The sequence below is a fragment of the Schistocerca serialis genome, chromosome 6, assembly GCF_023864345.2.
Source record: "Schistocerca serialis cubense isolate TAMUIC-IGC-003099 chromosome 6, iqSchSeri2.2, whole genome shotgun sequence".
Taxonomy (NCBI): Eukaryota; Metazoa; Arthropoda; class Insecta; order Orthoptera; family Acrididae; genus Schistocerca; species Schistocerca serialis.
The window spans coordinates 635,820,383-635,843,659 of NC_064643.1; the positions used below are offsets into that span (position 1 = coordinate 635,820,383).

Here is a 23,277-nt window from a genome sequence, read left to right on the forward strand (position 1 = left end):
TCCCCTCCCTGGCCATACGGTTTTCTACCTTGCCAAATTAATTATTCCTTGGTGCCTCAGGATGTGTCCTATCAACTGATCCTTTCTTTCAGTCAAGTTATACCATATCTGCCTTTTCTCCCCAACACGATTCAGTTTCACCTCATTAGTAATCTGATCTACTCATCTGATCATCAGCATTTGTCTGTTGGACTTAAATTTGTATTCAGTGTTAGCAAATTTAAGTTCTTCAGAAATGCTTTTCTTGTTATTTCCTGTCTATATTTGAGTCAATCTATATTTTAGCCATTGTCAGTTACAATGCTTAACAAATAGCAGAACTCATCTACTACTTTTAGTGTTTAATTTCGTAGTGTAATTCTCACAGCATCAGTTGAATTAATTACATGTCATTCCATTACCTTTGTGTTACTGTCATTGAAAAAATATTGATCTTTAGCCTTTTTTTTCAAGACACTGCCCATTCTGTTCATTATTTTATTTGTACCTGTTATTTCCTGAGCAACTGTAGTATACAGTTCACAATAAAATTTGGTCAGCAGTTGCGTGGATATTTTGCTTTCATTTTACCAGGTTCAACAGATTAGTCTGTCTTCTTCAGAAATCCACATATTCCCAAAGTTGTTTTGACTACACTGAAGAAGTTTCGCTGAGAAGCCCTAACATATCTGCCATACACTCCGATCTCTTCCCTTACAATTTACATATTTTGATCACTAACCGATTTGCTTCAGGTGAAGAGGTGCATCCGTGGATTCCATCATGGTTCTGTAGGCAACTGCAAACATTTTTCCATGAAGGCATTGACAATCTTGTCACACAGTGGGATAAATATATTAACAGTTATGGCGATTATTTTTTTTCCATCTGCCTCATTTTCATTTGATTGCCTTTTATATGTTGAAATGACCAAATGATGCATTAACAGCAGGTTGATCGAACTAAATGGCATTGCAGATTGTGACACAAAAGTAGCCAATCACGGAGCACACGCTATGTGAAACTGAACATGTAATGAAATTTTCCAACACATTGAGTTTTTCTATGGATAAAACTTCCGCATCTGTTTGTTAATGGAAGCCATTAAAATACCCAAGCACTACAGTAATTTCAACAAGAAAGAGATAAGTCTAAAGATAAATGAAGCCTGGATTGCACCGTTGCAGCAAGCAACCATAGATGCTGTGGAGACAGCTGTAATATAAATGACTAGGTAAAGGCCCCACTTGTTGATGTGACATGTAAATGTAACCTCCAGCCACGGACTTGACTCGTCTTCCAACAGCAACGGATGGTGAATCTTAGACAATGCTAGCCACTCGTGCTGTGGAAAAGTCAGAAAAAGTACTAAAGGAGCATTGGCCAAAGATACCAAGACAAGCACCAAAGGGCAACACATCAAGAAATGAGATGGGGATATCAGAAATTTTAAACTAAACTAATTGAAAGGGGCAATTCAATCTTCAGTTCCACTAATTGTGTTCACACTACGTACAAAAACTAGATATTTTGTTATCTGCAACACAATAAGCTACATAAGGTCATGAGAAAATCATGCTGCAGGGAGAAAAATAAATTCCTACATTTCAAAGAAGCAATTTCAGAATGTAAACCTTGTAAACCTCTCCATAATTTTGTGGAGACTGTTGTACCAGTACTTTCTGTATTGTATTGAAACAATTTTATATGTGTATAGTGTGTTTGTTTTTTACTTCTGCATCTTTATTTTGGCCTCTAGAGCTGAGCAAGTCATCACTGCAAGTGCAGTTCACCAAATACCATTTTAAGTATTAGTAGTTTCAGTATAGATCAATCTCCAAAAAAAAACTTTCATATATTTTTATGAATTAGTAGTTCCCCCCCACCCCCCAGGGGATAGCTAGTGCTCACGTAGTTTACATTTTTCATTTTTTAACTGTTTTTAGAAAGATAAGATAGACAGGTTACTGGTAGTGTATAGCATGGTTTTTTGTATGTGAAGTTTTGTGTCAGTTCATCATATTTGTTTAAAGATAATGTAAAATTTTACAATGTGTAAGAAGTGTATGAATTGTGGTATGTTAGTGGGTTGGGGGGTATGTTCTGAGTTGTGTAGCAAATGGTTTCAGGGGAATCTAGCTGTAGGGTTACTGACCTGCAATTTACCTCAGCAGTAATGCCGCTTCGTTGTGTGTCGGTCTTCCTGTTTTATGTTCGTCTCCCTGCTATCATTTTGTTGAGTGACATTTTTTAAACGATGAACATGACACTGTATAGTAAGAGTTTCAGTCTTTGGACATTTATTGACACCAGTAATATAGCAATGATCAGAATGTATTTAATAATTTAGACAGTTCATATATCATTGGTCAGCAATACCTACCCTATGATTGTTCTGGTAATGGCACCATTTCTACAGTACACTTTAATTGTAGAGTTCTGACTGGCAAATGATGTCAAGTTGATTTTAGTAACTTAGTCATTGCACATAGCAGCTGTTTACTTTGTACATCTGGACATGAAATAACTTATTACATGATTTTTACAATTTAAGTATGAAGTGACTTTTGTACTGATTATGTATTCACAAAGAAGTTTATATTTCAGCAGCTAACTCTGGGACTGTCTGACTGATATGAACTAGTGACACAGAGATGTTGACAGTTTGATTATAGGGTGCTGACTGTCTTCAACACTCAGTACATATTGTTGACAAAATGAGTAGCCTCTGACTGTGAATAATTGTCCTGCACATCACTTATATAGGTGCTTAAGAATAAAAATTAAAATTACATATTAATTATGAAATCAAAACATTGCAAATTTAGAGTACACAAACCTATAATAAGCAAGACAGTGGGCCTATTTATCTATGATCTATATTACCAGAAAAAAAATGGTTCAAATGGCTCTGAGCACTATGGGACTTAACATCTATGGTCATCAGTCCCCTAGAACTTAGAACTAATTAAACCTAACTAACCTAAGGACAGCACACAACACCCAGCCATCACGAGGCAGAGAAAATCCCTGACCCCGCCGGGAATCGAACCCGGGAACCCGGGCGTGGGAAGCGAGAACGCTACCGCACGACCACGAGATGCGGGCCTACCAGAAAAAGAGCAAGTGTATAGTTACTATTTTATGTACATGAATTCTACTTCTGCAGGGATTCACAGAGCTTTCAAAAAGTTACTAAAAATGAAAACTGCTCCAGATTGAATAATTAGCAAACTAACAAGTTCTTCCAGTACAATTGGCCATTTGTTGAATCAGAAAAAAAACTGAGCCATGGAAGTATTGTATTAAATTTTGGAAATAACCATTATTCAAAATTCAAAATTTATATAACACAATATTTCTAAATAGGAAGGGTTTGAAAAAAGTAAAATGTTTGTTGAAAAGAGGAAAATTAAGGCTTTTTAAATGAGCGAATTCACTTGAGAAACAAACCTCTATTTGCTCGCTAAAAATTTCACCTCTACATGCTTTTTTATGAATCTTAATTCATGGATATCTGGTTATAAAAGTTCTTTCCAGGTAAATTACAGTATTGTTAGTGACTGAAATTACACAATGAATAATAATTCTGTCTGAAACATGGCATGAATAAGAAATTAGCTATTTTGTGTAACTTTCGCATATATGTTTTCCACTAAATGGGATCAATTATAACTAGGATGATGTGACTTATCAAATGAAAGTGCTGGCAGGTCGACAGACACACGAACAAACACACAAAATTCAAGCTTTCGCAACAAACTGTTGCCTCATCAGGAAAGAGGGAAGGAGAGGGAAAGACGAAAGGATGTGGGTTTTGAGGGAGAGGGTAAGGAGTCATTCCAATCCTGGGAGCGGAAAGACTTACCTTAGGGGGGAAAAAAGGACGGGTATACACTCGCACACACACACGTATCCATCCACACATATACAGACACAAGCAGACATATTTAAAGACAAAGAGTTTGGGCAGAGATGTCAGTCGAGGCAGAAGTGCAGAGGCAAAGATGTTGTTGAATGACAGGTGAGGTATGAGTGGCGGCAACTTGAAATTAGCGGAGATTGAGGCCTGGTGGATAACGGGAAGAGAGGATATATTGAAGAGCAAGTTCCCATCTCCGGAGTTCGGATAGGTTGGTGTTAGTGGGAAGTATCCAGATAACCCGGACGGTGTAACACTGTGCCAAGATGTGCTGGCCGTGCACCAAGGCATGTTTAGCCACAGGGTGATCCTCAATACCAACAAACACTGTCTGCCTGTGTTCATTCATGCGAATGGACAGTTTGTTGCTGGTCATTCCCACATAGAATGCATCACAGTGTAGGCAGGTCAGTTGGTAAATCCCATGAGTGCTTTCACACGTAGCTCTGCCTTTGATCGTGTACACCTTACGGGTTACAGGACTGGAGTAGGTGGTGGTGGGAGGGTGCATGGGACAGGTTTTACACCGGGGGGCGGTTACAAGGATAGGAGCCAGAGGGTAGGGAAGGTGGTTTGGGGATTTCATAGGGATGAACTAACAGGTTACGAAGGTTAGGAGGACGGCGGAAAGACACTCTTGGTGGAGTGGGGAGGATGGATCTCATTTCAGGGCAGGATTTGAGGAAGTCGTATCCCTGCTGGAGAGCCACATTCAGAGTCTGGTCCAGTCCCGGAAAGTATCCTGTCACAAGTGGTTCTTCTGTGGGAGGTTCTGGGTTTGAGGGGATGAGGAAGTGGCTCTGGTTATTTGCTTCTGTATCAGGTCGGGAGGGTAGTTGCGGGATGCGAAAGCTGTTGTCAGGTTGTTGGTGTAATGGTTCAGGGATTCCGGGCTGGAGCAGATTCGTTTGCCACGAAGACCTACGCTGTAGGGAAGGGACCGTTTGATGTGGAATGGGTGGCAGCTGTCATAATGCAGGTACTGTTGCTTGTTGGTGGGTTTGATGTGGACGGACGTGTGAAGCTGGCCATTGGACAGATGGATGTCAACGTCAAGGAAAGTGGCGTGGGATTTGGAGTAGGACCAGGTGAATCTGATGGAACCAAAGGAGTTGAGGTTGGAGAGGAAATTCTGGAGTTGTTCTTCACTGTGAGTCCAGATCATGAAGATATCATCAATAAATCTGTACCAAACTTTGGGTTGGCAGGCCTGGGTAACCAAGAAGGCTTCGTCTAGGCGACCCATGAATAGAGGAGAGCCTTGGCAGGTCGATAGACACACAAAACACACAAAATTCAAGCTTTCGCAACAAACGGTTGCTTCATCAGGAAAGAGGGAAGGAGAGGGAAAGACGAAAGGATGTGGGTTTTAAGGGAGGGGGTAAGGAGTTATTCCAATCCCGGGAGTGGAAAGACTTACCTTAGGGGGAAAAAAGGACAGGTATACACTCGCAAACACACACATATCCATCCGCACATACACAGACACAAGCAGACATTTGTAAAGGCAAAGAGTTTGAGCAGAGATGTCAGTCGAGGCGGAAGTAAAGAGGCAAAGATGTTGTTGAAAGACAGGTAAGGTATGAGCGGCGGCAACTTGAAATTAGCGGAGATTGAGGCCTGGTGGATAACGGGAAGAGCGGATATATTGAAGAGCAAGTTCCCATCTCCGGAGTTCTGACAGGTTGGTGTTAGTGGGAAGTATCCAGATAACCCGGACGGTGTAACACTGTGCCAAGATGTGCTGGCCGTGCACCAAGGCATGTTTAGCCACAGGGTGATCCTCATTACCAACAAACACTGTCTGCCTGTGTCCATTCATGCGAATGGACAGTTTGTTGCTGGTCATTCCCACATAGAAAGCTTCACAGTGTAGGCATGTCAGTTGGTAAATCACGTGGGTGCTTTCACACGTGGCTCTGCCTTTGATCGTGTACACCTTCAACAACATCTGTGCCTCTTTACTTCAGCCTCGACTGACATCTCTGCTCAAACTCTTTGCCTTTACAAATGTCTGCTTGTGTCTGTGTATGTGCAGATGGATATGTGTGTGTTTGCGAGTGTATACCTGTCCTTTTTTCCCCCCTAAGGTAAGTCTTTTCGCTCCCGGGATTGGAATGACTCCTTACCCTCTCCCTTAAAACCCACATCCTTTCGTCTTTCCCTCTCCTTCCCTCTTTCCTGATGAAGCAACCGTTTGTTGCGAAAGCTTGAATTTTGTGTGTATGTTTGTGTGTCTATCGACCTGCCAGCGCTTTTGTTTGGTAAGTCTCATCATATAAGCATTGGTACAAGACTCCATCTTGCTTATGGCCCTGTTAGAAGAAGCTAGACCAGAACTGGGGAAGGTATGGATAGAGAGTGTAGGGAAGTGGAACCTGGCAGTTATAAGTGCAATAGGAATAGAACATGCTGAGATCGTTTCATTTTGAATGCTGAGAACAGATTTAGTCAGAACAGATTTGATAGTGTGGTGAGGTAGGTTAATATGGGGCTTGATCGAGTGCTGATGACTGCTGAAAAGGCACAGATTGTTAGAGTACGTGTAGATCAGTTTTACTGGACATGGCCTACACCTGAACTGGGTTGGGAAGGGTTGGTTGGTTAAGCTAATAAGTGACAGCATAAGTGGTGAATCTCATCTCATTTATGGTCAAATTCCAGTGATAGTTTGTAGAGGGACTAGACCTTTTTTAGGGTTGAGTCACGTAGGAGGTATACCTGCTTGAAGAAGGGTCTTTTGATGCTGGAAGTTAGTTCAGTAAATAAGGAGTACAGATCAGGAGGTGCAGTAAGTTTATTATATCAGAATATAAGGGATGAAAGGAGTTCGTTGCAGGATGGAGGATTGGCCATTTATGCAAGATGAAGTGTTCCATTCAAAAGAGATGACATATCAAATCACTCTAAAGACCAAGTATTTGAAGGTTGTGCTGAAGATTTTGAATTTTCATGGAAAAAACTTTTCATTGTGGGCCTCTACAAATCCCACAGTTCAGGCTACAGGACTTTCCTCTCCTTGCTTGACGTTGGCCAAGGCTCAATTTTTAAGAAAGACGTGAAGTTTATTTTATATGGGGGATATCAGTATAAACTTTCTGACCGATTCTTCGGAGATAGGAATGTTATTGGATGTACTTGGCTTTTACAATCTGGTACAGTCAGTGTAATTTCCCTACACTGTTGTCTAGTTGATCGACACATTATGTGAAAAAAATTAGTATGGCCTGTCAGATCATGATGCACAGATAGTAATACTGAAAGCAATCAAGGCAGAGTCATATCCCAAAGTAGTAAAAAAAAAAAGATTTAGAGGTATAAGTCCATGTACAATGCAGACATTTATAGTCTGTCTCGAATGGTAGATTTCACAAGAAATTTACAGTACAGATTAGAAAGTCAAATATAATAAATATCTTGAAATGTTATCAAAGTTTTTGACAGCTCTTACCCATCAAAAAGTTGTAGGCAGATAAACAGCCAATTTGGTTAACTAATGGCATTGGAATATCATGTACCAGGAAACAGGAACTGTTTCATGGTATTAAGGCAGTCAAAACCTGGTAGCAGAATTTCTCTATAGAGGATGATGCAGAGTGCTGAAGAATATTATCAGACAGGCTAAAACAATCCATTATATCAAGAGAATAGAAAGCTCTTAGGACAAAAACTGCATTGCTAGATTTGATAGAGGTATCAGGTTTGAATGTAAGTGCTGAACATCTTATACCTCTCTTATATGAAAGTAAAACAGTTAGGTAGCCCACCAGAGTTTTGCAAAATATTTAGTAATCACATCTTGTCAGTTGTCGAAAATAAATCAAAATTTTGTCGGTGCAAGTAAAAATGCAGAACTCTTAAATGCTGGTGTTCTGATACAGTTATATCATATGTGGATACAGGAAAAAACAAAGGTGAAATTGACTCGAGTATTACGTCATTAAAGAGTAAAAACTCATGGGTATGATAAAATTTCAAGTAGGGTTACAAAGATAAGTGCACCATACAAATTTCTATGCTCAGTCACCTGTGCAATGTGTTTCTGAGATGGGGTCAGTTTCTTGACAGATGGTAATACTTATTGGGGAACCTACTTCGTAAAGGGTGAGGGAGAGAGATAAGTAAACAATGACTGGTCTGTCAGTATTTGTGACAGTTTTTGAGAAAGAATTGTATAGGAGACTAGTGGCATGTCTCAGTACCCGGAATGGTCTGTCCTTCGTGGTGGACCACAGTTGTATAGGATTTTTTGCGAGAAAAGTCTGCCATTTGACCATTAATTGTTCATTTACTTTATGCAATCATGATTTTGGCTTTATAGCCATTCTCAAGTGCATGTTGAACTGAAAATTAATGAAGCATACATATCATACAGTACAGGGCACAGGAACAAGCCAATCCCCTACCTCCCCCCATGCTCAATTCCAAATCTGTTCCATCCCTCAGCCACCCCAGTACCACCCAGTTGCCCTCAACTGTCCTCTTCTCCCTCCCCATAATGCTCACACTCTGTCACTTGCCCCCCCCCCCCCCCCCCCCCCCCCACCTCCTCCTTTCTTCCTCTACTGAACAGTCTTGGTCTATTATGGCGACTTCCATATTTTAGGAATGTGCAGAGAATGTCATTGAGCAGTTATGACTCAGGATCTTTCAGTTCCTGCGTTTTGTGTCAGTCCTGCCACTTCACATGGGTTGTGCAAGTTGTTGCTTCAGTGTGGCATCTATTATGTAAGTCTCCATGAACTGGCGAATTATGATTTTATAATAATGCAGCCATGTGTTCGTTGAGAGATCAAAATTTTACTGTGTGTCTAAAATGATTATATTTACTCTCTGAGTATGGAGTATTACAATGTATACCCAGAAGAGGCTGTTATGAACAAGTATTACAAGGACACATAAGCATTTAACTAAATAAATATCCACCTTCCCTTTCCTGGTAATACCCTTGGCAGAGCAGAGCTCATGTGCCTCACTCAATAGTGCTGCTTTGTTATGCTCTCTGCCACTGTTTCGACATATGTTAATGTCAGTTGATGAACAGAAATAGGGATCTCACAGGTGTGTGTGTGTGTGTGTGTGTGTGTGTGTGTGTGTGTGTGTGTGTGTATAATATATATCTCTCTATCTCAGAAACATGTTTTTTCAGTGATGGCAGATGGATCAGACATATTTTAACACAGAAATAACGTAATAATAGCCTGCTCCTATGCCCTGCACTGTATAATATGTACACTTCATTAATTTTCAACTCAACATGCTCTTGAGAATGGCTCTAAGGCCGAAATGTTGATTGTGTAAACTGAACGAACAATTAACAATCAAGTAGTGAAATTTTCTTTCAGAAATTCAGTACACATAGTTTGCTATCAGACTTCTGGTTTAGTTTCAGGAATGGTTTACCCACAGAAAATGCAATTTATTCTTTTTTGTGTCAGGCTCGATAAAGGCTAAACAAGTCCGCCCCTGGTAGCTGAGTGGTCAGCGCAACAGTCTATCCTAAGGGCTCGGGTTCGATTCCTGGCTGGGTCGGAGATTTTCTCCGCTCAGGGACTGGGTGTTGTGTTGTACTAATCATCATTATTTCATCCCCATTGACACGCAAATCGCCGAAGTGGCGTCAAACCGAAAGACTTGCACCAGGTGAGTGGTCTACCAGACGGGAGGCCCTCATCACACGACATTATATTATATAAGGCTAAACAAATAGGTTGAGAACAGTAAGTATTCTCTTTGATTTAACGAAAGTATTTGATTGCGTGGGTCATACTTCTCCACAGGTTGGAACATGTTGCTCTTTGCAGATGACACAAGTGGTGTTATGGAAGATATAGGATGTAATGTATAAATGGTGTAGGTAACATGGTAGTTGGTAAATCAGCATATGGCTTTCAGAGAACAGATTAATGCTTAACTGCAACAAACATCATGCATATAGTTTTTGACTACAGCGAAGGCGAAACTTTACTGTCCCAAAAAGGTCAAATCCTCAGGAAAGTCAACCATTTTAAATTCTTAGGGTTGAGGATTCTTCATAGTTTCACATTCAGGAAGTGAATGCTATTATCTTCACTGTAAGAATAATTGCCATTGGCTCTGACATTGAAACATAAAGACTTGTTTACTTTTAGTCTCTTATCTCATTTGGTATTATATTTTGGGGCAATTTTGCCATCCCTCTACTTATATTCCATCATGGGCTTTGTTATTGATATTATTGTCCCATTCAGAAGAAACTGCAACATCATTCAGTCAATGCTAGACAGAAATATGATGTGCACTTGTATAACACTTCCTGAACATAGGAAGACGGAGGATAATGATGGCGTTTCCTGGAGTAAAATATTCTGGAGATAAACTACTCCCCTGTTCGGTTCTCCGGGTGGGGAGTATTTCAGGTGGTGTCATCAAAAGAGATGAACATTTTAATTTCAAGATTGGGACATGGAACATGGGAACACTCGAAAACTGGAAAATCTGAAGAGAGAAATGGACAAATGTGAAGTGAACATAATGGGTTTAAGTGAAGTGAGGTGGACAGATAGTGGTGAAATAGTATCAGGTAATTACACAATGTTTTATTCCGGAGGTAAAAGTTTTGAACGTGGCATAGCGATAGTGATGGGAAATGAATTAGTGCAAAGTGTGAATAAAGTCGTGTGCCATAGTGACCGTTTAATGTTTGTGAAAATAAGTGCAAAACCAGTAGACATTCTAATAGTCCAAGTGTACATGCCAACATCAGATCACAATGACGAAGTAGCGAAGAAAATGTATGATGAAATAGAAGACATCATCCAGTCTGAAGGAACAGGAAAAGTAAATACCATAATCATGGGTGACTGGAATAGTGTGGTTGGACAAGGCAATGAATCAAACATTGTTGGACAATATGGATTAGGAAAAAGAAACAACAGAGGAGGAATGCTAGTGGAATTTTGTCACTGAAATAATTTGGTGGTGATGAACCCTTGGTTCAAGAAAAGGAAGAATAAACTGTACACATGGAAGAACCCAGGTGATATTAACAGATATCAGATAGACTACATATTCGTCAAACAGAGGTTTAGGGGCAGTGTGAAGGACGTCAAGACTATGCCGGCTGCCGACATCGACTCGGATCACAACCTTTTGGTTGCAGATATCAGCACAAGGCTGAAGAAGACCCGACAGCATGGGAGGAGAAAACAGAGATGGGACTTGGAAAAGCTGAGAGAGAATAACGTGGCAGTAAGAGAATCGTTAGAGAAAAAATGTAACAAAGTGAGACACAAAAATACAAGTGCTAGTGCGGAAGATAAGTGGCAAAATGTTAAAATGGTTTTGTTAAATACTCTGAAGAGTGAAGTTGGGAGGGAAACAAAGAGAGCGAGAAAACCCTGGATCACCAGTGAGATGCTGGAGAAGATGGAGGAAAGGAGGAAGCGTAAAAATGTTAATGAAGAAGAATACAGAAGACTTAACAACACCCTCAGGAGGGAAACAGACAAAACGAAGGAAAAGTACTTAGAAGAAATGTGTGATGAAATAGAAGAACTACAAAGAAGAGGAACATACAATGTCATGTACCAGAAAACGAAGGAACTGGGAGAAGTAGAGAACAAAAGTGTAAGGACGTTCGGAATAGAAGATTCTAGAGGACAAGTGGTTATTGAACAAGTGGAAGTGCTGAAAACATGGGAAGAATATATAAGGAAACTATATGATGCAGAACATCGCCCAATGACATCAACATAGAGCCAGAGGAAGCTATTGACGAAGATGAAAAAAGGCCCAGTATACTGACAAGGGAAGTAGAGAAGGCGACAAAGGACATGAAGAGTAGGAAAGCTAGAGGGGATGACGACATACCAGTGGATTTGCTTAAAGAAATCGGAAATGAAAGTTTGAAAGTTCTGACACAACTCATAAACAAAATCTATGAAACTGGACAATGGCTTGAAGATTTTTGGATGTCACAACGGTTACTCTTGAGAAGAAAAAGCAAGTCAAGAAGTGTGGTGATTATAGAACAATTAGTCTGATATCCCATGTGGCAAAGATCATTGCAAGAATTCTGAATAGACGGTTGGAAAACAAAATCGAAGAAGTGATGGGAGAAGACCAATTTGGCTTCAGGACAGGAATAGGGACCAGAGACGCCATTGGCATGATGAGGATATTGTCAGAGAGAGTTTTGGCCGTTAACGAAGAAGTTTGCGCTTGTTTTATAGACTGGCAGGAGGCTTTCGACAGAGTCAATTGGAATATGTTGATGAACATCCTTAAGGAAACAGGAATCAGCTGGAGAGATCAGAGACTTATAAGGAACTTGTACCTGGGACAAAGGGTAAAGGTACGACTGAACTATGGAGAAATGAACATTGTGGAAATAGGAAGGGGAGTGAGACAAGGATGTTGTCTGTCGCGAAGTCTCTTCAACCTGTATGGAGAAATGCTGGCGAGAGAAGTGCTGAAAGGATGCGGAAACTTTAAAGTAGGAGGACGTCTCATCAATACCATCAAGTATGCAGACGACCTGGTAGTGCTCGCCAAAAATCTGAGACAGCTGCAACACGTGATGAACAGTTTGGTGGAAACGGGAAGAAAATATGCCATGGAAATCAACATCAAAAAATCAAAAGTGATGCGCATACCAAAACGTGAGAAACATTTGAAGATAACTGTTGACAATCGGAAACAGGAAAATGTGAATCAGTTCAAGTACCTGGGAAGTTTTATTACAAAGGATGCCCACTGCACCAACGAAATCCGAGCAAGAATCCCCATTGCCAAAGCTGCTTTCAACAAGAAGAGGACTCTGCTGACAGCAAGTTGAGTTTGGCATTAAGGAAAATACTGCTAATTGTGCTACATTTGGAGCATTGCACTGTATAGAGCAGAGACATGGACCATGAGAAAGAAGGAGAAAAAATACTTAGAGAGCTTTGAAATGTGGTGCTGGAGGAGAATGGAAAGGATCAAGTGGACTAATCGCATAAAAAATGATGATGTACTGCGAAGAGTAGGAGAGAAGAGAAGTATTCTGCATACAATTCTTCAGAGAAAGGCCAACTGGATTGGACATGTACTTAGACACGAGGGACTCATACATGATGTCATTGAAGGGAAACACAGAGGAAACGCAGGACGAGGAAGAAGAAGAATTCAACATCTAAACAACATGAAAGATGGAAGGAGATGCAACAGACTGAAGGAAGAAGCTGAAGACAGGGAACAGTGGAATCAGAAATTCTCCATACGAAGACATGGCCCTGCCACTAGGCAGAATACTGACTAATAATAATAATAATAATAATAATAATAATAAGCACTGCACAGCAAGATTTGCACTATTCAGCTGGTTTCACTTCAGTAGGCCTTCAGCAGAACTGGGGAGGGGGGAATTGTGTGACCCCAAGTATTCAAATCGAAGTGAAAGATTTCCTTGTAGCACACTCCTTCTATTCTTACAGAAGTTCCTCACAGTGCCTGAACTTTTCTCTGTAATGTGTTATTTATTTGTATACTCTCTCACAGTTTATTTTGCATTTTATTAATTCTTTTGTTAATAAATTATGTAGTGACTCATTCCATGACAACCTGAAGCCGATAAATAGATAAATAAAATAAATACTGAGTGATGTTTCCAGCAATTTGAATATCTGACATCTTTTTACAAGAATATCACGTGAAAGGGAGTCTAATGCTGTTTAGTGTTCTGTGACAATTGCAACATTTTCATTTTTCAGACTGTTAATATCTGTGTTTTTTTTCTTATTGTCAGTCATATAATGGATATGATATGTTTTTGTTCACATAAATTAATTTGTTTGCCTATGTTTATTTGATTTTACAGAAAAATGATGGTGTAGCTATAGACAAGACTGCATCTTTTTACTGTGGAGATGCAGCTGGCAGGGATGCAAATTGGGCACCAAAAAAGAAGAAAGACTTTTCCTGTTCTGATCGCCTGTTTGCTCTAAATATAGGATTAAAATTTTACACTCCAGAAGAACATTTTCTTGGTTATAAAGCTGCTCAGTTCAATCTTCCAGAATTCAATCCGTCTGCCTTGATGCAAGATAAGCCACTCTGCGAACCAGCAGGAACAAAACTGTGTACAGATGAGCTAGAGGTAATTTAATAAGGCACATTTTATTGATTTTTTTGCAAAAACTGAAAGATTGTCAATTAATGTAGTCTGGCAGTAGAAGCTACGCATAATGTAGTGTCCTAAGATTTTGGGGGACGTACTGATGATAATTTAAGATGAAAAATCTTACTGTGAATAGTGGCTATAATAAATGGTTCAGTTTAATTACTTTTTTGTAAAATCAATGGCCATCTTCAAGGAAATAAAAATCAATAACGTAATTTATTTTCATATTTCCATTCACTGTTGGATCACAGAGTAATTTTTATCTGTGTCAGGCAGGAAGTATTCATTACATTCACACTGGTTAAATTTTGTTATTAGCAATGTATTCTAGTTTAAAATTTATACCCTATATAGCTAAAGTACTAGTAAAACTAAATAAAGTTCTGCGGAACTTATATTTGGCTCTATAATAAGTGAAGTACCGTGTTTACCAAAGTATAAGATGACCCTGAACGTAAGAGCTGCTCCCCCCCCCCCCCCCCCTCTTTTTTAAAGATGTTCCTAGGAAAAAATATATTTTTAACATATTCTGACTCATAAAAATTACTCATTTTTGTTGACTTAAAGTATCTGCCTAAAAAGTTTACATTACACGTATTTGTCATTTATTGATTGTATTTTGATAATATGAGGAGAAATAAACATAAAAAATTGTGTACATTAATTTTTATCTTCACTGCCTTTTTTGTTTTGTTAGCCTGTCATCTGTGTTATCTTTTTTGTTTTGTTAGCATGTCATCTGTGTTATCACTGTTTTAAACCATCATTGTCATCGTCCTAACAGGGCAGCTGAGAAACTTATATCTTCGTTGTCACAAATACTTGGCAGTTTCATCCGAATGTATTGCAATTTCTGAAGTTGTGGTTACAGTGGGACCTCAGAATGCAGCAGTTTTTTTTCTGAATAAATAGGGGATTTCACTTCTATACTGACGTGAGAATGTTGTATTGTCTCTTGCTTCCAAACATACCTTTTGCCTGCTGCTCTCTTATTGGCTGTGTAGAACAGGGGGATGACATGCCCCCTATTGTCCCAGTCATACTTCATGATGAGTGTCAACAACATTGCTGCATGAAACACAAAGTATGGCACTAGCTCCACGCTAGGCTTCTACCATGTCCTGCAGAAATGTGTCCTATTTTTGAGTAACTGTTGAATTTTAAAGTCAGTTCGATTCCAGGCACAAATGGATTCATGCAAACTGCAATTTAAAAGGGGTAGATGTTCATAAAAAGTTAAAGTACGCAGTGTAGATTCCCATGGTTGGCAGCATGATGAAATTTGCTGCCCGCACAACACCTTCCCTTCCTGCAATCATCGTAGTTCTCACTTCTCAGTCAGGTTGGTGTCACTGTTACCCTCCAACCAATCTGTAGTGCTGTGTTCGAGCAACAATGAAAGTCAGATGCCAATATCTTCTAGGGTGCAGGTTGTAACTAACAGCATCAACTAGTATGTTAATAAAAGATCACAATCACGATTCAGTCCAATTCTCGTACTGCGCCTGTCCCATGATCTGCTGACGTCTGTTGATAGTGTCTACACAACATGTTTTTCCGCCATAATTTATTCTTGTGATAACAGTTGCTGTCAATGTAATGTGGTTGTTATTTGTTAGACATTTAATTCTGGATTAATTTTCATTGTTGATTCATCAGTAAATTATTTTGAGGGACAACATTTTTGCCTTTGGTATCTTCACTTAAAAAACAGCATAAATGCATGCATACAGCATCTGTAGATCTATGAGAACTTTTATTGCAGACCTGTTCAGATAAAACAAAAGTTTGTAAGTTCACAGAATTTAATGTCGTTACCACCTGTGTTTCACAATTGTAAATTTTTAGGCAGAACATTAGATTGTTGTTGTGGTTAGTTCATAGTTTCTCGACTATCTCTTGCACGAGTGCCACAAGTCAAACTGTCACGTGATTGTTTGAGCTAGATCGATGCTGTATCAAGTACTTTGGTGTATCAGGAAATTTCGGACCTATTTGAATGCAACTATTGTTTGTTAACCCCTATTCTTTGGAACTCTTCAAAATAAATTTGTACAAAACCCTGACGGCCAAAGCTTTATCTGTAAATGCAAGATGAACTGTACAATCATCCATTAAACTGTGTAAAAATGTTTACCTCAGTAGTAATAGTTTAATCCGTAAATATAAAATGACACTGTATTTTTCGGATGATGAATTTGGGAAGAAATGTGGTCTTATAATCTAGTAAAAATGGTATATGATTGAAAATCTGTTTTGTAATCTGGTCTGCACAGTAGAGGTATATTCAGGAGCTGATGAAGTTGTTTCTGTTAACCATAGATGACATCTTGAATAGTAAGTTTTTGGCTCACTTGTGGCCTTATGTAAATATTAATTAAATTTGTGAAGTAGCTATACAAATGAAACTTCACAACATAACATTTACACACACAAGCGCACACACACACACACACACACACACACACACACACACACACACACACGATCGCGCAGACACGGCTTACACACACATGACCACCATCTCTGGCAGCATGGATCAGAATGCATCTGTCTCATTGAATGAAAGCAGCAGTCTGGAAGTGGCAGGCAAGGGGGAAGGATAGCATGTTACGGGAGCGTGCAGGGACTAGATGGAGGCATGACAAGCCTGCCATGTGTAGTGTCATGGACAGAAAAAGATAGGAGCAGGGAAGGGGAAGGGGAAAGGGAAAGGCAAAGGCAGACAGGTGCATTGGGAGAGGGCAGCACACAAAGAGGCTGAGGGGATGGAATAGTGAGGATGTGATAGGACAGATATGGCAGAAACTTTTGGGTGGAGGATGTGGAGACAGTAGATTACCAGGTTGAGGCCAGGATGATTTCTGGTGCGGAGAATGTGTTTTAAGGATAACTCCATCTACACAATTCAGAAAAGCTGATGGTGGAGTGGAGAATCCAGATAACCTGGGTTGAAATGAAGCATGTTATTCTCAGCTGCATGTTGTGCCACAGACAGGTCTACCACGCTCTTGGCCACAGTTTTGGTGGTGGTTTGAATTATTCTGATGATTGGTTTCAATATGGGATGAATTGCTATTCAGTTGTCAAGTGGGCTATTGAGCTTTGTCATTGCATATTGGCTTGAAAGTGTGGTGGCACAATCTTCAGTTGCTGAAAGCTGCTAGTGAACGTATCTGTGGTGTAGCTCTACATATGACCATTACAGAAAGTAATCAGTCTTGCATTGTACTGTTGTGTTGACAGGTTATAGGTTTCAGAGTAGAAAGTATGTGCCGGAGGTAGTGCTCAAAAGGAACAAGATTAACAATAATTTATTTTGAAGAGTTCCAAAGAATAGGGGTTATTTCAAAATTTTTCTGTTTCAAACTGTTCCTATGTGTCACATTTCAGATTGATTTGGTCCGTAGGTCACTTACCTTTGCCAAAACTATTGCTTTTAAATGTTTCCCAGTTATGTTAAGTGGAAATTCAGTGTGTGTGTGTGTGTGTGTGTGTGTGTGTGTGTGTGTGTGAGAGAGAGAGAGAGAAAAAAGTAGTTTGTCGGGGGGATAAAAGTGAGAGGATTGTCAATGACTCTAACCTTGTGAGAGCTCTGAAAAAATTGCTTGGGCTACTACAAGGCATCATGGATACAGAAAAATGCCCATTTTTTTTGCCAAATAACAGTACATGGACACCTTTTGATCTTTGTTGGCCAGAAGACTCTGCGCCGAAATATCGTGGCAGGACGTTACTGATATCCGGCAGTTCTCCCGTGTTTTTATGAAACAATCAGTACGCCGGGAAAGCTTTAAACATCACCTTTTGATCTTGTCACATGGCAGGTCTGAAGCTGAAGGCTGTAGGACGATGATTATTTCAATTATCTACAGTATTGTTAGTTTGATGGATTTCTTCATTCTTATTAGGTGTCAGCGATCCCTATCATTTCAGCCTAACTCATTCATCCCTTATTATTGATGATATGCCTTTATGAACACACGTCTAGGCATGTCTCCTGTGATTCTTTTCTTCTGCTATCCTTTCAACCACAGTTGACAGCAGTGACCCCTTTTGTAATACTTTTCCAGTTAATCTCTTCTTTATGTGGTAGTTTTAATAATTGACCTCATGTAGCAAGTCTTTATTCCTTTCCCAACTGTTCCATCTGATTTCCAACAGTCTTCTGTAATTAATTTATTCCTCTCTTCTTCACCCTCTGTGTTTTGTACTGTATGGGACTGTGCTTCAAATGTAGCAGAAAACCTTTTTGCCCTGTGGAATGTGTGCTAATTTGTCTATCTTGCATCTTTCTTCTTTTTCTGTTCTACTTCCGACATAAGAAGTGTGATCATAAAACAACAGGAATTTTGATTTTCTTAAAGAATCTTTATTTATTCATCAACATCAACTTCGTCTCCTTCAGTGTAATCCCCCTCAGATATAATACACATGTGCCAACACTTTTTCCAATCTTTTAAGCACTTATGGAACTCTGTTTTCATTATGGTGTTCAGCTGTTTCAGTGATTTTGTTTTTATCTCATCAGTGGTGGCAAAATGACATCCATTAATGCCTCTCTTCAGCCCCGGGGAATAGAAAGAAGTTGCAGGCGGCCATGTCCGGTGAATATGGTTGTTGAGGCTTTTTTAGTATTCCTTATTTGACTGTATGACCATAAGGGAGGAACTCCTGATGCACTAGCCTATTGTAATTGAAGAAAACAGAGAGAAGAACCATCAAATGTGATCGAACTTGTTGAATTTTTTTCAGTCTTGGCTCTTCGGGCTGTTTCCATTAGGACGATTGGGTTTTGGGTTTTGACGTCGTATCTGTATACCTATGTTTTGTCACCTATCAGAACCACATTTAGAAGTCCTACGTTGTTGTCTACTTCATTCAGCAATTCCTGAGAGATGTCGTTTCTGGTCGAAATTCAGCAACTTTGGATCAAACTTTCCTGCTACACATTTCATGCCCAAAACATCCGAAAAAACTGCTTGGCATGAGCTGAAGGACATGCAAACATAAATAAGTAATTTTTTCTGATGGTGATTGGAATATTTTCCTGAATGACTTTCCTTACTTCTTCCACCCTGTTGTCAGTTATTGGTGTGCTAGGGCATCCAGGACATTTGTAGTCTTCAGCGTCTACTCAGCCCTTTTTGAAATGTTTATTTCACTCGTAAATTCTTGTCTTATTCATCATAGGTTCATGGAAAGTCACGGTCAACATTTCATATGTGGTACTGCACTTTATTCCATTTTTCAAGCAAAATTTAATGCAAATTCTATGAGCCATCTTTTTCGAAAGTAAAAATTCCTGAGCATTAGAAAATGCGTATAACCTTTTTGACTGTGAGCAGTAAATTAAATATTCAGAACAGCTGAAAACACAAACATATGAAAAAAAATGCCATCAGATTTACAAAGCCAGCGAAATTAAAAAATTTCCGTTACTTTTTTATCACACCTCATAATGAAATTTATTCATCTCCTCAAAAGTCTCTCATCCATATTCAACATTTAACCATCTGGCATGTCTATCTGTTGTATATAATTACAATAGTTTCCTTATTGTTTATGTGTGTATTGCAGACATAGTGCTGGCTAGACAAACAATGTCAAGATCGCAGTTGGGCAAGTGGACTGGGGTGGGGTGGGTAGATGGAGAAAGAGGAGGGGAACAGGACAGGTTGGGGATGGGTAGCTAATGGCTTGTAGGAAGGCAACAGGTGTGGTGGCTAGGAATGCAGGATGGAGAGGTGACAAGTGCACGCGGTAGGCAGTACTGTAGCTGGTGAAGTGTTGCTACATGATGGAAAAACACATGGTGGCTTGGTTTGGGAGGAGATGAAAGAACAGAGGAAGAGGAAACTTTCGAAAAGAGTGTGTGAGAACAGAGGTTTGGTGAAGTTGGAGGCCATGAGGTTTACAGAAGTTCGTTGCAAGGATAACTTCAACCTTCGCAGTTCAGAACAGCTGGTGCTGGAGGGAAAGATCCACATGGCATGGGTTGTGAAGCAGCTATCAAACTCAACCAAGTAGTTCTCAGCAGCATGTTGTGCCTTGCATGGTCAACTTTGTTCTTGTTCACAGTTTGGCAGTGGCCATTTCTAGTGGACAGCCGTTTGGTCGTCATGCCAACATGAAAAGCTGTGCAGTGGTTGCAGCAGAATTGGCATATGATATAGGTGCTTTCACAGCTGGCCCTGCCTCTCATGGGATAAGATAAGCATGCGGCGGGACTGGAGAAGGAAGTGCTGTGTTGGCGAATTGGACAAGCCTTGCACCTGGGTCTTCTACAGGGATATGACCTTTGCAGCAAGGGTTGAGAGTGGGAGTGACATAAGGATGGCCTAGGGTTGGGTGGGCGATGGATCATCACTTTAGGAGGGCTGGGAAGAATGTTGGATAGAAGGTCCCTCATTTCCGAGCGTTATGATAGGTAATTAAAGCCCTGGTGAAGGATATGGTTTAGTTGCTCCAGTTCAAGGTGATATTGGATGATGAAGAGGGTGCTCCTTTTTAGCTGATTCATGGGGATGGTAGGAGGATTAATGACTAAGTTTGAGGAGGTAGTGCCTGTATGTGTGATTTTTTTGATGTGGAAGATGTCAAAAAGTGGGTATTGTTGGTGACACATTGGTTTGAGGAGGACCAAGTGAAGCCAGTGAGAGAGCGGGTGTTGAGGTTGTTAGGTAATCAGGGTAATGTGTCTCGGCCCTGAGCCCAAATCATGAAGCTATTATCAGTGACTCTAAGCCAGATATGTGATTTGGGCCATTGACTTTTCCTTACTGTCTCTCCACATCTTTCCCTATGTTTTCCTTCAGACATTCATTATGCACATGCATCACTGGCCGCAGCTAATGTATTCGCGCATGACATGCTGACAGCTCATACCGTCTGTTGCAGCCATTTTGACTGCACTGTGTGCTATCCTACAACCCAACCATCAGAGGTCACAGTTAGAATTTTACACCTTTTTCTTTCCTGCTCATGATTTGACAACTTATTTGCAAGCAAATGTTCTTACATTACAGAACTGTCTTACTGCACCGAGAACAATTTCTTCTGGCTTTGGCACTCCCCGAATCCAGTCCTTGTTATCTAGTTCGCTTTACAACCAACTAATGTTTTCATTTATCCATTTCCCGCATCATTTCACATTTTCCAAGCAACATCTCATCCTGAGTAAATCCGTGTTCCATCTGTCTGCATCAGTTCAGGAAGGTACTGACACCCCGGCTAAGACCCAGTCCCACATCATGTTCCTTAAATGGTGCCAAAGTGCCCCCCCCCCCCCCCCCCAGTGGCCCAATGATAAAAATTCCCTCCTCTGTATCACACTCCTGCATTAACAATGACCGTCATCTTTTCATCCCTCACAAACCTGGCACTGCAGAAACACATCTCCTTGGCGCAGGCATCCCAGATCCATCCTTTCTCCTTCCACAAGATATTGTTACTTTGCAGTCCCAACTATTTATACCACATCTTCCAAATTGAAACTCTTCTTAGCCAACATTTGGAAGAATGCCCCAGGCATCGCCTCCATAAATTATCCAACCTGTTGAAATTGTACTCCTACCTTGGTACACCATTATCCATCAACACCTATGCTACTCACAGTGAGCACCCAATCAACCCTCCACAGCACCCATATCCTCATCACCCGATTTCACCCTGGACTGGAGCAACTGAACCGCATCCTTTGCCAGGGCTTTGAGTGTCTATTATCATGCCTGCAAATGAGGGACATTCTGCTGAAGATCCTTCCCAGCCCTCACAAGCGTTTTTCGATCATCTGGCCAACCTCCCCAACATCCTGGTCCATCCCTATACCATTTCCAATCCCAACTCCTGGCAAAAGACCTCAACTTCAGCCCAACAAAGTTTAATCATGCTAAACTGTTCATAGATTTACAATCCTTCTCCCGATCCTTAGAGTGGAAAGACTTCTTTGCTACCAATTCCTCCAGCCTAATCACAGCATTGAGTCATGCCTTTTGCAATTCATACCATCATCCAACTATGACCCTCTCCCATCCCACCTTATCACTCCCTGGTCACCTTCCAGGAATTACTTCCCTCTTAACTTGGCCTCGCCAGGCTTCCCCATGTCCGTTCCCAAGAACGCAAACCTCTCAGCAAGAGGAAAGGACTGTCATTCACAATCCCAAACAGATCCAGCTTTAATCGTCCTCCCTGCAGACAATGGCTTCACCACTGTCATGATGAATAACAGTGACAACTTCACCAAAGGCCTCCACCAGTTGTCTGACTACTGCACCTATGAACTTTGCCATAGTGATCCCACTCCAGTCCAAAATAACCTCCAATCCCTGCTTAAATCCTTAGGACCATCCCAGAATCTCTCGGCATCCATCACCCACCTCACCCCAGCAAACACCCTGCATACCCACCTTCTACATGCTACCCAAAATCCACAAATCCAAGAATACTGGATACCTCATAGTAGCAGCTTATGATGTCCCCCCTGTAAGAATTTTTCTTCTTGTGGACTAACACCAACCAGTTGCCCAAATCCTAGCCTGTTGCATCAAAGATATTAACCACTTCCTTCACCTACTCTGAACTGTACCCCCACCCCTTTACTACCTGGATCCCTTCTTGTTACTATTGATGCCATCTCAAACATCAAAATCCCTCATCCCAATGGTCTTGCCACTATTGAACACTATCTCCCCCAAAATCCTTCAGATTCTAAACACACTACCTTATTGCCCAAATACCTTACCAGCTATATACTCAAATACAGTTACTTCTCCTTTGAGAGGAAGGTATATAAACAAACCCACAGCACAGCCATGGCCATCTGTATAGCACACTCCTATGCCATCTTGTTTATGGACAATCTAGAAAAAGCCTTCCTAGGCTCCCAAAATGCCAAACCACTTGTCTGGTTCTGGTTAATTAAGGATATCTTCATGATCTGGACTCAGGGCCAAGACATCCTATCCTCACTCGTCCACAACATCAATGTCATCTCACTCATCCACTTCACTTTGCGATCCTCAATTAAATATGCCACCTTCCTCAATATTGACCTCCATGTCTCTGATGGTTCCACTGATACCTCTGACGATGTTAAGCCGACTACCCATCAACAGTACCTGCTTTTTGACAGCTGTCACCCCTTTCACACCAAAAAACCGCTCCCTTACAGTCTGGTCACCCATAGGCAATGTATCTGCAGTGATCAGAATTCCCTTGTTTAGTATGCTGA

The 23,277-nt window shown here is 40.5% G+C and overlaps 1 protein-coding gene across 3 annotated transcripts in view; it reads left to right on the forward strand.

Moving 5' to 3' along the window:
- LOC126485155 (bifunctional polynucleotide phosphatase/kinase) overlaps nucleotides 1-23,277 on the forward strand; it is a 77,918-nt gene that overhangs the window by 29,799 nt on the left and 24,842 nt on the right. For all 3 annotated transcript variants that reach the window (XR_007587919.1, XM_050108824.1, XM_050108825.1), the window contains one exon: nucleotides 13,740-14,018. Coding sequence is in view for 2 of the 3 variants with exons in the window: in XM_050108824.1 (XP_049964781.1) it covers nucleotides 13,740-14,018 (279 nt within the window). In the remaining variant the exon portion in view is untranslated. The remainder of the gene's footprint in view (nucleotides 1-13,739; nucleotides 14,019-23,277) is intronic.